This window comes from Bidens hawaiensis, unplaced genomic scaffold (assembly GCF_021521415.1).
Source record: "Bidens hawaiensis isolate Kalapana, Puna unplaced genomic scaffold, B.hawaiensis_p1.1 tig00035503_1, whole genome shotgun sequence".
NCBI classification, from domain to species: domain Eukaryota; kingdom Viridiplantae; phylum Streptophyta; class Magnoliopsida; order Asterales; family Asteraceae; genus Bidens; species Bidens hawaiensis.
This window is the reverse complement of record NW_027496176.1, coordinates 25,907-39,149: the sequence shown is the minus strand read 5'-3', so window position 1 is coordinate 39,149 and position 13,243 is coordinate 25,907. Positions and strand designations below refer to the sequence as shown.

Genomic DNA, 13,243 nt, shown 5'->3' with positions numbered 1-13,243 from the left:
CCTTTTTTTTCCTTAAGCGTTGATTAATGCTTATAAACCTCATTTGTAATTTGTAAAATATAGTATGCAATACAGGGCCAGCCATAATGTGTGGCGTGGTGATCGATGGTCACATGTCTGACACCCCGTAGGTCCGAATTATTATTTTCTTTTTTGTAAATTATATGTATTTTATTAAAATAATATGTATATTTAATGTTTATATTCAATTACATAACCACTAGTTTGGTTTAATGGCAAAGAATTATTACTCCCAATCTGAAGGTTGTGGTAAGTGGTAACTACTCTCATTTGAGGCAAACCCATTAAAATACTTCTTTTACTTAAGGCTCAAAAGATTTTTTTTCAATACGAAGGTTGTGTGTTCTACTCTCATTTAAGACAAACTCATTAAAATACTTCTTTTACTTAAGTCCCAAAAGAATTTTTAAGGGTGTGTTTGGGATTGCTTATTTAAGTGAAAAATGACTTTTTGTTAAAATACCTTATTAACTTATGATTTTTTTAAAAGAAGTTTTTAAAAACATGTTTGGATTAGCTTAAGAGTTGAGGAAAACCAAAATGACTAATAAAGACACTCTTTTTTAAAAGGAGTGTAATGAGTTTTGAGGGTTGGAAGGGTGTAATAGATAAATCAAACCTATTAAGTTAATAAGTTACAAATTCATAACTTTTCAAACCCCTTTATTTTGCCTTCTCATTTAAAATCCATAAATCCTTATAGTTTACCGAACACCTTATACACCCTATTAACTTTTCAAAAAGTTTTAAGTTATAACTTGATAAAAATAAGGAATCCTAAACAATTTTGTTTTTTGGTTTTCTTGAAGCCTGGGCCCTGATGCAACAGAGAACAACGTTAATACTCCTTCGACTCGGATGATAGAAGTAGTGTTTAATAGTTTATATGATGTGGCGACGTGGCAAAGCTGGATTCATTTGACCAGTGTGTGGCTCCAAAGCTATTAAAGTTTCCATTTCTAAACGCTCAACTGTCAATACAACACACAGAGACAGATCTCCATCAATGGCGATTACCACTACAACCACCAGTTGTTCCACACTCGGATTATTACCCAAATTCCGCAACCTCCTTTCATCTTCAACATCGCACCTTTCAAGGAAACCATGGCTTCATACAAATCCGATTATTACCAATTCAAAACCCAGACGAAGAACAATATCAATTGCATCCTGCTTAATCGATACCTCTCCAACTGAATCAACAACCCCCAATGTTAGCCTTCAAACACGGTAATATTAATATTCATTACATGCCACTAAATTATTAGCAAACCGGACCGTACAGTTATAATTATACTTACTTTTTTAAATATTTATGTTATATAGTATCAATATTTCTGTTAAATATAAACCGGTAGCTTAAGTGCATAATATTCGTATTAATGATTAACTAAATACTATTGAAAATTGAGTTGAGCCCCAAATCCTAACCGGACTACCGCAGTAACAAGTTGCAATGGATTTCCCTTTGGATGTTTTATAATTAAACTATTAACCTCTATATAACATACATTTCATACAACTTGTGTTTAAACATCACTATGGACGAAACTTAAATAAATAAGTTAAACGATGAAACCAAACCGGAACCAACGGTTTGGTTCGGTTTTAAAAGTTCAACGGTTTGGTTTTGGTTTACAAGAATAAAAACCGAATGGTTTGGTTCATGGTTTGACCCAAAAACCGCGAAAACTGGACCGTGAACACCCCTAATTTGAACCATCATGCTAACTTTTTATTTATATTTTAAAAATTTTAACCTACAATGACTTTCACATGTGTTGTGTGTATATATATAAACGAAATTTGTTCATATACATATTTTTTTAAATTTCAATTTCAACAGAGGCGAATAAACATCGCATCTCAATCACTTTCTTTTATTCTATACTTTTTAATATTAAAAAAAAAATGTAGGTAATATTTAAAAACAATATGTTCATATATATTATTGTTTGAATTTCAGTTAGAACGAATAAACATTGCATGTCTGTAATTTTCTTTTACTTACAAACTTCTAATACATGCATACAACATTCTGCATTCATAATTCATACCCTAAAATAAGTGGATTTTGTTTGTATTGCAGTATGTGGAATTGGAAAGGCTATTCGATTCGGTATCAGTACGCTGGAAACAGTGGCCCTGCATTAGTTTTGGTTCATGGATTCGGAGCAAACAGGTCCACCGTAAATTCATACTTTCACTAATATAGGTATTTTGCCATTTTTGGTGATGTTTTATGAACCCTTGTTTGGGTTATTAGCTGATAAGGTGGCCTTTTGACAGTGACCATTGGAGGAAAAACATCCCGGTTCTAGCAGAATCACATCGGGTATTTGCGATTGACCTTATCGGTTACGGTTACTCTGACAAACCAAATCCCCGTGAGCTTGGAGACACCCGGTTTTACGCATTTGAGATATGGGGTGCTCAACTCAACGACTTTTGTACGGAAGTGGTCAAAGATGAAGCATTCTTTATTTGCAATTCAATTGGAGGCAATCCCATAATTTGTTGGTTCAACCTGGAGGTAATCAGTTAATCACTAAGATAACGGGGTACTTCTTTGTGCAGGGCTTGTTGGTCTTCAGGCCGCAGTGGCGGATCCAAGCATCTGTAAGGGGATCATGGTGTTAAATATCTCCCTTCGGATGCTTCATATAACAAAACAACCGTGGTTTGGAAGACCCTTGATTAGATCTTTCTAGAACTTATTGAGGTGAGTTTTTGGATTAAAACCGTGTTTGTGTTTGAGGTAACTTTACATAATAGTAACCAAGTTTCTCAACTGTCCCACTAAAGTCACTTAACGTTTTTTTGTTTCTATAAAGTCACTCAACTTTTATTAAGAGTTTTATTCTTATAAAATTTCATATAAATAAGAAGTTTAAACTTAAGCAAGGCAAAGTAACCAAGATTCATATATGTTTCATTTGCCTTAATTAATTTTAAAAATATTTAAGCATTTATAAAAAAAATTCATATGATTGAAACATCTTATGAAAGTTGAGTGACTTTAGAACCACTTGAAAACTTAATTACTATTGGGTGATATTTTCTATTTGGGTTTTGTTTACTGGATTGTTTTAAGTTATGTTATGCACGTTTATCTCAGAAATACCCATGTTTCTTCTTTCAAACCGTTGCCACACGAGAATCGGTTAGGAACATCCTTTGTCAGGTACGTACTGCTTACATACATATACTGAAGAAACACCAGGCGACCCTGACAGATTACGGATAATCTTAGGGTTAAGTAGATGTTTCCCACGAGGGTTAGGTCCGGCAAAGATGGTTATTCTTCTTGACCTGCAAAACAGACACCGTGAGCTCGTCACTGAGAAGGGGGGGTTCCTCCTTGTGACCACCCTTCAGCGTGAGAATCAGACTAGATTGCTCTGAATATAGGTGTATATTGAGAGAAATAGCTAGAGGATAAGATAAGATGATATGAGATGATGATACCGTTCCAAGGTGTTGGAGTATTTATAGCCGAAGGTAGGTTTCCAAGCAGGTACGGCCAGCTGTATAATATTCCTTTTCCACCAACTACGGGCTATGTACGTGCCACGACGGGAGTTGGTGGGTAGGCAGCTGCTGATAGTGACATTTTGTACTGGAGCGTGCTCCTCCTCGTACTATTGTCGGTGAGCTGTCACCCTGTGATTGATTCATGGGCTGCTTTGGTCAGATCTTGTCTATTTTGTCCATACCTTGGCAGGTATAGTACAAAAGATCTTCCAGAAGCGTACGGACTGGCTCATTTGGGCGGGAATATTCCCGCCTTGCTCATTCCTTCCTCAGGTGACATTGCTGAAGTGTAAGAGCTAGTGCCTTATGCGTGTAGCCTTACTGTTAGTGCGGGTACCTTCCTTCCTGGCTTGTACCCATAGCTGCGGGAACAGGCAGGGTACTGTACCAAGGGAGGCTTTCCTGCGGGAACAGCTGGCGTACTACGTGTAAGGTCTTCATCTCTCTGAACATGGTGGGTCCTGCGGGGCCAGTTAGTCTTTGCACAGACGTACCTCTTCAAGGTGTCTTGCGGGTCCAACTGGCCTTTGCGGGGACCTACCTCTTCAAGTCCCCCCAGTCCATTGTTCTTCTCATGAATTGTTAATGAGGTGAACTTTTGGACTTTAAGCAAGGGTTTTTAAAGAGGTTTTTGTTTTTTAAGGTTTTCCGTGGGGATTCTTCCCACGGTTTTCCTAATGTCACTTGCAGAAATTCCCGACTTTTCTGCCTGATCTTTGGTTATGATGCGGGTAGGTGTTTAACCTCTTCGCAAGTCGGGAGCGTTGAATTTCACTTGTATACTCTTCACGAGGTTTTGGTAGTTTTGGACATAGTGATCAGTTATGTTAAACTACCAATTCCACCTTGAAGTTTCAAACAATCTAGTTGTCAACGTTCCCGCCATGCGGAGGTGTTATTTCCCTTTCCGCAAGCATGGCCCACAAGATCCTTCTTGGCTTCAATTCCCTGCAAGTGCTAAGTATGTGAAGGGTTTCGCCTTGACACTGTACCCGCACTTGTCTTATGGTTTTTTGCTTCCTAAGGTGAGGGGGTATATTCCCTCTTATTTTTGAATCTTTTTGAATCTTTTTGAAATCTGAAGAGTTGGTGAAAGGATAAGAACAGTCCAAACTGTTGAAGGGACGTTAGCGTCTTCCGACGGTTTCTTCTGGCAGTTCAGGATGTGCATGAAGTTATGAAGACGTGACAGTATATGGTCATTCCAGACGCTTTTTCAGGCGCGTGGGCGCAAGTTTTCGGGCGCGTGGGCGCGAATTTTACGGCACGCGTCCTGTCAACAGCTGTTGCCAGCTTGCTTTCCACGTGTCGTCATCTCATTGCGTCTGCGCTCTTCTCTCTCCCCCGCATTAAATTCATCGCATTCATTGCGATGAGTATATAAAGGGGGGAGAGGATGCATCTCAACTCACACTTTCACTTCCTTCTTCTTCTAAGCGATTTCCGGCGAATACTCTAACTTTTGTCGAGCATTCTTCTGAAATCGTTCCTTCTTTACATCTAAAACATGCCTTCCATTCACGATCCTGAAGTTACTGCTGAAGAGTCCGACGTGTATTCCGAGAACCCGACGTCCACGTCTGACAAGGACGATAAGAGTAATGCTGGCGAGTGCCAGTGTGCTCTTTCCATCGACCTGTATCACTACATCGTGAAGAAATTCATGCTCGAGCCCTTCGAGCCTGAGTTTCCAGAGCCCCACCAAACGGTGTATGATGCCCCCAAGGGCAAGATAGGGGTATATGCTGCATTCTTCATATATGGGAATCTCATATTCCCATTGACGAAGTTTGTATATCGTGTTTTGGAGAAACACGGTGTACACTTGACGGAGGTACACCCAATGGCGATCGCTAAGATCCGCCACTTTGAATGGGTGTGCCATATTCTGGGTGTTGAGCCCCGCGTCGACCGCCTGATGACCTTCTACTCTTGGATGTGCATCCAAGGCTGGTACACCTTGGTTACTCCGGATCAAGGGTTTGAAGATCTGTGCTACCGAGCGCAGTCTTCGATCTTGGAAACGGGAGTTCTTCTATATCTCTGCCCGTGTCGTCCCTATCGCGATGACATTCAAGAACGGGAGAGCACTCCCCAACCTTCACGCCTCCAACTACCAGGAGGCGGAATGGTTTACCAAGATCTCCCGGATCCAGACTCCGGTTTACCGCTTTGCGGAGTCTGGGATGGTGATGATCGGGATGAGCCGGGTATGGAAGGATGTCGGGGCAGAGGCGCCGCAGATACCCATCGTCCTCGAATACGGTTTGAACTCTATCCCTTACGGTATGCTCCGTCTTATTTGCCAATTTAGGGTTTTTTTTTCTAACCATTTCTTTTTTTATTTTCAGAGGGAAACAACTTGCAGTCGCTTCTGCAACCGCGGGAGAGCGGTGGTCCCGCTCGGCTGGGTACTCGTGATCTTGATGAGAACGAGTTGCCCATCCTGGAGCAGACGGCGGATCGGTTCGTGGAGGTCTACCCGCCGGGCCATGAGATTCTGAGCGCCACGCGGCCAGGTAAGGGATTCTTTAACCCCCCGCCCTCTTCATGCTCAAACCTCTGCTGGAATTCCTCTAATTTTGTCATCTTCTGATGAGGAATCCGCAGATGGTCCTTTCTTCGTGAGGAAGAAGAAGGCTGCCGGCGTAAAGGGCAAGGCGAAGGTTACCTCCGCCGATCAAGGGAATCGGTCTGATTCGGAGACCGAAAGCGAGGAGGCGGCGGGGAATCCTGGTGATGGTGAGACCGCTGTCTCGGAGGTTGAGACAGCTGTTACCTCCGAGCAGCCCAGTACGACGACGGTGACCGGCATGAAGAGGCCGGCTCCATCGGGTTCGTCCCCACCTGTCAGAACCTTCAAGATCAAGAAAACCCGTAAGTATAAATTTCATTTGTCTTAACCCGCATTTCTTTCCGCCATTATATTTAATATATTGTCTTCATGCAGGCGTGGATGCAACCACATTCCAGAGTGTTGCGGGAAGAAGCAGTTCTGGACCCACGACGGTAGGTTTGGTCAACCTACCCGAGGCGATGACCCAGGCGGCCGCGCCTGTTTCAAGTATTGGTTCAGTTGCTCGTCCCGTTGAGCCAACTGTTCCAATTGTGACATCTCTGCCGGCTGTCAGTGCCATCTTCACTGCCTCCTTCACTGAGCCGGCGGTGGTTTTTTCTGCGGGTTCCTCCGCAGCGGCGGCCACGGTTGTGAGTTCACCTCAAGTAAGTTCACCTCCGATGGTTTCTACCGCGGCGGCTTCTACCCGTGCCTCCTCCGGCACTGGCGACTACCTCGTCTATGACTGGTTCCTCAGGTATGTCCAGGGTTGGGGCTTCTAGCCAATCTCTGCCTCCTTCCCATCTCCCCGACCTCTTGGATGGATATCCCTTAGGTTCGGGTGATGGGTTTGGCGGCTATCGGCCTGTTGTCGACCCTACAAGTGCGTAGGGTTATTTTGGCCTATTATCTTTTTTTTTATCATTTTTTCCTAACTGTTTCTTGTTTTTGCAGTTTCAGATTCCAATGAGGTGTATGTTCCACGGTGGAACATCCGCCGGGGAACAACCCTTCAAACGGCTGTGGACTGCGTCGAATGGGGCACGCCACGCCGCCCCAAGCGGTGCGCTGGGGGAGGCCATGGCTAGCTACCAGGAGGGTAGGCTAACCAACGAGCTCCGAATCCTCCTTGCCCGGATGCAGCCGCCGTCGAGTTGCTCTGTCGTGAAAACGACAAGTTAAAGACGGCGCGTAGCCTGGAAGTGGCTCAGGCGCGAGCTATCCGGGAGGAGAATAAGAGACTTGCCGCCATCGCTGCGGAAAAGGAGAAGGCCTTCAAGGACCTCGAGGTTGAGGTTCAGGTCCGGCACGAGGCCCGTTCCAAGGCTACCCAAGCTGTTAACGAACAGCTTAGGTTGGCTAAGGAAACTGCACGGAACGCAACCGAGAGGGCCACCAAAGCTGAAGCCGTTGCTGAGCCTTTGCGCACAGAGAACGAAGAGCTTAAAGCCGAATTAAAAGAGCTCCGGCAGGCTCATGATGCTTTGGCTTTGGAAGATGCCAAGAAGCTCCAGGAGCTACTGGACCAGAGGGGTATGCTTGACCGTGCTGAGCGTAAGCTGAAGGGCGTTGAAGAGGCTGCTGCTAAGGATGTGTTGCTCGCCAACCTTAATAAAAATGAAGCCGAACGCGCCCGTGATCAAGCTCAAGCTGCCCTCCAGGAAGCTCTGGTCACCAAAGAATGGCTTCTACGAGAAGCGTTGTCGCTGGTATGCGTAGTTCCGTAGTTTCTTTACGCTTTCTTTATACTTAGAAAAGTTTTTGATATGTTTCTATTTTGTAGGTTGTGCATCGGATCTTCACGAACACATCCTATGATGATGCTATGAGCGCAGCCCTCAACGCTTCTCATGAGGATGGGGAAAAGGCTGGGTTCCTGCTTGGTCTAGGGTTTGTTGAGCATGGCATCCCGCCTTCCAACTTCCCTCTTTATGACGTGGACACTGAAGCTGCTTATGACCAAGCAGTGAATCAGTATGCTGCCTTCCCGCATCCGGTGGTGGAGAAGGTGAACGAGATTGCTGCTGCTGATGATGAGCTAACTATTCTCAAGGTTTTCCTTGACCCGCCACAGTCAAACTGATGGTGCGGGTTCAAGTGGGTTTGAAAGGAGTGGTCCTGAAGCTTGAACTCTGAGATCCCTTCCACCCGCTAGGATAGATTTACATTTTTGTAGGCGGGTAGATGCCCAGCCATTCTTGTAATGTTTGAATTTTTATGGAATATAAATGTTTTGTTAATGCCTTGCCTTGTAAACCTTATATGTTTTGCTCATGCATATTTTAGTTTAACTTAGCAACTTTCTAAGTGTTTTGGATAAGTTAACCTGTCAACGTGGTAGATAATAAGTTCAAGTTTTGCTTCCTCTATCATGATTGTGCGGGTAAGACCGTCACTTTCACTTAGTAGGATGGCCAAACTTTACCTATATCTGACCTGCGTGAAGGTTTTCCTCATCTTTTCCTTAGAAATTTTTACCGTTTTTATGTTTATGCGGGGTTTGCCGCCTTCCACACGCAACGACTTACTTCTTTCCCCCACTTATTTATGCGGTGAATACCGGCATATCAGTGTGGAAAGTTCATAAGTATAAAGGTAAGGCTATCAACACAATGTGATAAAGGAGAATCATTTCCATTAGAAGTGGCTCTAGGCCTTTTCTTTACAAGTTTGGAATTGATCTACATGTAACATTTGCGTAATTGAGCTCCATTCCATGTTCTTGGGATGGGGGCGCCATCGAGCCTTTCGAGCCGGTATGCGCCCTTTCCCAAAACTTCTTTAATAGTGTATGGCCCTTCCCAGACCGGGGCCAGCTTTCCTGGGCGCTCTTGGTTCAAAGCCTCGTTGTTACGCAGTATGTAGTCTCCGACATTGAAGTTGCAGAGTTTTACCCGCGTGTTGTAGTACTTTTGCATTTGTCGCTTATAATTTTCTTCACGCGCTGCGGCTAAGTTTCTGCGTTCTTCGGTCAGCATTAGGTCTAATCGTCTTTCCGCATTATTGTCTTCTGGTTGAGTCAAGACCCTTGGTAAGGGTAAACCAATTTCGACCGGGACCATGGCTTCAGTGCCATAGGTGAGGCTGAACGGGGTTTCTCCCGTACTTGCCTTTTTTTGCGTTCTGTTCGCCCAAAGGACATGTGGAACTTCATCCACCCAATCAGATCTATGTTCCAAGAGTCTTTTCTTTATGCCATCGACGATGCTCTTATTTGCTCTTTCCACCTCACCGTTACCCTGCGGGTGCGCCACTGAGGTAAAGGTGTGGGTGATTTGAAATTCTTCCAGCCACTTTTGTAGCTTCTTGTCAGTAAAGTTGGTGCCGTTATCGCTCACCAAATTCTGTGGAAGTCCAAACCGACAAATAATAAATTCCCAAATAAATTTTTTGATATGTTTTGCGGTTGTTTGGGCTAAGGGTTTTGCTTCAATCCACTTGGTGAAGTAGTCGATGGCTACCACTAGAAACTGAACGTTCCCTGCTGCTGTGGGAAATGGGCCTGTCACATCGATGGCCCACTTCTGGAATGGCCATGAGGAGGTGACTGGAACAAGTTCATTCTTCGGGCGATGCGTGTTGGGTGCGTATAGCTGGCAAGACCTACATTTTCTGATGTATGCCAGCGCATCCGTATGCATCCCCGGCCAAAAGTATCCCGCGTTGTTTAGCTTGGCTACAACAGCGCGTGGACCTGCGTGTACTCCGCAGATGCCTTCGTGTACTTCCCTTAGGAGGTAATCAGCATCTTGGTTGTCCACGCACCTTAGGAGTGGGCCAAGAAAATTACGTCTGTAAAGGATGTCATCAACGAGTTGATAGTTCAGTGCTTTACAGCGTATCTTTCTTGCATGTGTTTTTGATTCTGGTAGTATACCCGCCGCAAGGTAATTTATGATTGGTGTCATCCACGTTTCCGTGCCAGTTTGGATGACACAAATTTCCTTGTGCGGGACTGATGGTGCTCCAAGGAGTTCAACGCGAATGTCCTTTCCCAAGTGGGTGAAGGCTAATGATGCAAGCTTGCTTACGCATCCGCAGATTTGTTTTCGCTACGCTTGACGTGTATGACTTTACAATCGTTAAAATCGCGCATAAGGGTTTTTGCTTGTGCGAGGTACAGGGCCATTATGTCGTTCACGGCCGTGTACGTCCCGTTTATTTGGTTGGCTACTAACATGGAATCCACGTGGGCTTCCAAGTTTTTCACTCCCATCTTACGCGCAATTCTCAACCCGGCCAAGAATGCTTCATACTCCGCTTCATTATTCGTACTTGGAAAATCCAGTCGAATAGCGTAAGTGTATTCTTGGCCTGCTGGGTTGGTTAGTTTCAACCCTGCGCCTGAACCCTCGTTGTTGGCTGCTCCATCAGTGTAGAGTCGCCAGACATCATCGATGTCCTGTGCTGGATAGGGTTGGGCCTCCTCCTGGCACTCTTTCTCTCGCGAAGCGGGGACTTCTGCAATAAAGTCGGCCAAGACCTGGCCTTTTATGGCTGGTCTTGGCTTGTACTTTATCGCGTATTCTCCCAATTCTATTGCCCATTTGGCTAGACGTCCTGACAACTCGGGTTTGCCTAGAACGTTTGCAAGTTTGAAATTGGTGAGAATGGTGATTGGGTGACCCTGGAAATATCGTCTCAGCCTGCGTGAAGCCTGTACAAGCGCTAAGACTAATTTTTCCAGGGTAGAGTACCGGGTTTCTACGTCTGTTAAGACGCGGCTAACATAGTAGATTGGCATCTGGATGCCTTTTCGTTCTACTAGTAGAACTGCCCCGGTTGCTCTGTCTGTGGCGGAGAGGTATAGGATTAATTCCTTCACCGCTTCTGGTGCTGTGAGCGTTGGGAGTTTGATCAAGCGTGACCGAATTTCCTGAAAAGCTGCTTCCGCTTCTGGTGTCCAGCGGAAGTGCGTTTTCTTTAAACAGTTTCTCAATGTTGATACGAATGGGAACGACCTATCCGCATGGTTCGCCAAAAAGCGATTAAGTGCGACTAGTCATCCATTCAGTGTCTGAGCTTGTTTGATGGTAGTAGGTGATTCCATTTTGATAATGGCTTCGACCTTTTCAGGGTTCGCTCTGAAGCCATCTTTGGTAACGATGACTCCTAAGAACTTCCCTTCTTCCATCCCAAAAGAACACTTGCTCGGATTGAGCTTCATGTTTATTTTTCTGAGCGTGTTGAAAGTTTCTTCGATGTCTTTCAACATCGCTTCTGGCTCAAGGCTTTTGATGACCAAGTCATCCATGTAAACTTCCAAGTTCCTCCCAATTTGGGCATGAAACTCTTTGTCCATCAGGCGTTGGTATGTGGACCCCGGCATTCTTAAGTCCGAATGGCATCATTTGATAACAAAATGTGCCATCGGGCGTCCGAAATGCAGTTTTGTCCTGATCGTCAACAGCCATGTGGATTTGATGGTATCCCTTATACGCATCAAGGAAGCATTTAAGGCGTAACGGTGCTAACGAATCTACCTTAAGGTCAATTTCGGGTAACGGGTAACAATCTTTGGGGCATGCTTTGTTTAGGTCTTTGAAATCTATGCACATGCGCCATTGTTTGTTAGATTTCGGTACCATGACGGGATTTGCAACCCATGTTTGATATCTGCTAACGCGTACGATGCCCGCGTCAAGGAGTTCCTTGACTTGGGTTCTACACGCGTTAGCCTGTTCCGCCCCCATTACTCGACGCTTTTGTATGACTGGCGTAAAAGCCGGGTCACACTTGAGCTTATGCTCTGCCTTACTTCGAGGTACACCAGTCATGTCAGCTGGTGCCCATGCGAAGATGTCAGCGTTTTTCTGCAGTAAGCGTTTGAGTAAGGTGCGTGTAGGATCGGTAATTGTTGGGCCAATGGTAACAGCCTGGTCAGGGTATTTGCCATTGAAGGCCCATTCTTCTGGTTCAGTGATGGTTGGTTTAGCCATCTTTGGTTTGGGTTTAGATGAGACAGATGCGATGCATACCTGGGGAATACCGGTGATCATCGCTACACCCTCAACTGTTGGCCACCCCATCATGCCGTGGACTGAAGACACCATGGCATTGAATCTTGCCATCCCGTCTCTCCCGAAGAGAATGTCGTATGTGTGGTGTGGCTTCCTCATTACGACGAAGTCCACGTCTTCTGTGCAGGAGTGTTTCCCATCCGTGAGAGTGACGGGGAAAGATAGGATACCCAGGGGGGTGTTTGTGCTGCCATCGAACCCTTCCATCGAGGCGTAAACCATTTCCAGGCGTTCTTTGTCTTCGTCGTCTAGCTTGTCGAAGAACTGCCTGTACATGACCGTTGACGAAGCGCCGTTATCAGCAAGAGTGCGGGAAGTGATGTAGTGCCCCAGCTGGCTTTTGATGACTATAGGGCCTTCTTTTTTGGGCCCTCCTGGCACTCGCGGCAAGCGCACTTCAGCTTCCTTCCACGCACATGGTTCTGTCGTTCGTCGTTTTCTTCCTCTGATGTTACCATGAACCATGTGGATGCTGATGTCAACAGGCTTTCGTCCGTTGCCCTTGTACCGATTATCGTTCCTCCCTCCATTCTTGATTGATGCCACAAGGTGTGTAAGTTTTCCATCTTTGACGAATGTTTCGACAACATCCTTCAAAGATGTACACTCCTCGGTGGTGTGGCCCTTTGTCCCGTGGAAGTCACGGGATTTGCTCTAATCCGCGTTATGACGCTGCCGGATCATTGGAGCTTTTGGCCATGGGAGTTTCTCGGTGGCAAATATCTCCGTGACGCTTTTGGTGAGTGGCGTCCATCGGGGGTTTCGGTTTGGTTGGTGCGTGTTATCCCTTCCGCCTAATAGAGGGCGAGAGCTGGATGAGGTGTCAAAGTTTACCCTTGACTGCCAAATACCTAGCTTCCTCTTCTTGTTTTGTCGGGCGGTGCGGACATTATTCTCTCTGGTCCTTTGCGTGTAGAGGTTTGTACTCTGGGGAAGATTTCTACCCAGTTGCTTATCCGTTTCGGCAAAGCGTTTAGCTGCCGTTATGATAGCATCCCATGTGGATGGCATGCCATCTTTACCCGTCAATGTGCGGATAAGCTCTGGGTATTCGGCGCCCTGGATGAAAGCGGCGCGAACGAGGTCTTCACTTATGGTGCCCAGACTC

General features: G+C 45.3%; 1 protein-coding gene across 1 annotated transcript; it reads left to right on the top strand.

Annotated features, from left to right (window-relative positions):
• Window positions 1–1,010: 1,010 nt before the first annotated feature.
• LOC143587425 (pheophytinase, chloroplastic-like) lies at window positions 1,011–2,805 on the top strand. The gene is made up of 4 exons (XM_077068723.1): window positions 1,011–1,254; window positions 2,114–2,206; window positions 2,314–2,525; window positions 2,602–2,805. The coding sequence occupies exons 1-4, from the start codon at window positions 1,028–1,030 to the stop codon at window positions 2,733–2,735; spliced, it is 666 nt and encodes a 221-aa protein (XP_076924838.1). The 5' UTR covers window positions 1,011–1,027; the 3' UTR covers window positions 2,736–2,805.
• The last annotated feature ends 10,438 nt before the right edge of the window (window positions 2,806–13,243 follow it).

Excerpts from the sequence above, each read along its gene's own strand:
- LOC143587425 (XM_077068723.1), top strand. The coding sequence starts at position 1,028 with ATGGCGATTACCACTACAACCACCAGTTGTTCCACACTCGGATTATTA. Across the intron at positions 1,255-2,113 it reads AATGTTAGCCTTCAAACACG|TATGTGGAATTGGAAAGGCT; the intron begins GTAATATTAATA and ends TTTGTATTGCAG. Across the intron at positions 2,207-2,313 it reads CATGGATTCGGAGCAAACAG|TGACCATTGGAGGAAAAACA; the intron begins GTCCACCGTAAA and ends GCCTTTTGACAG.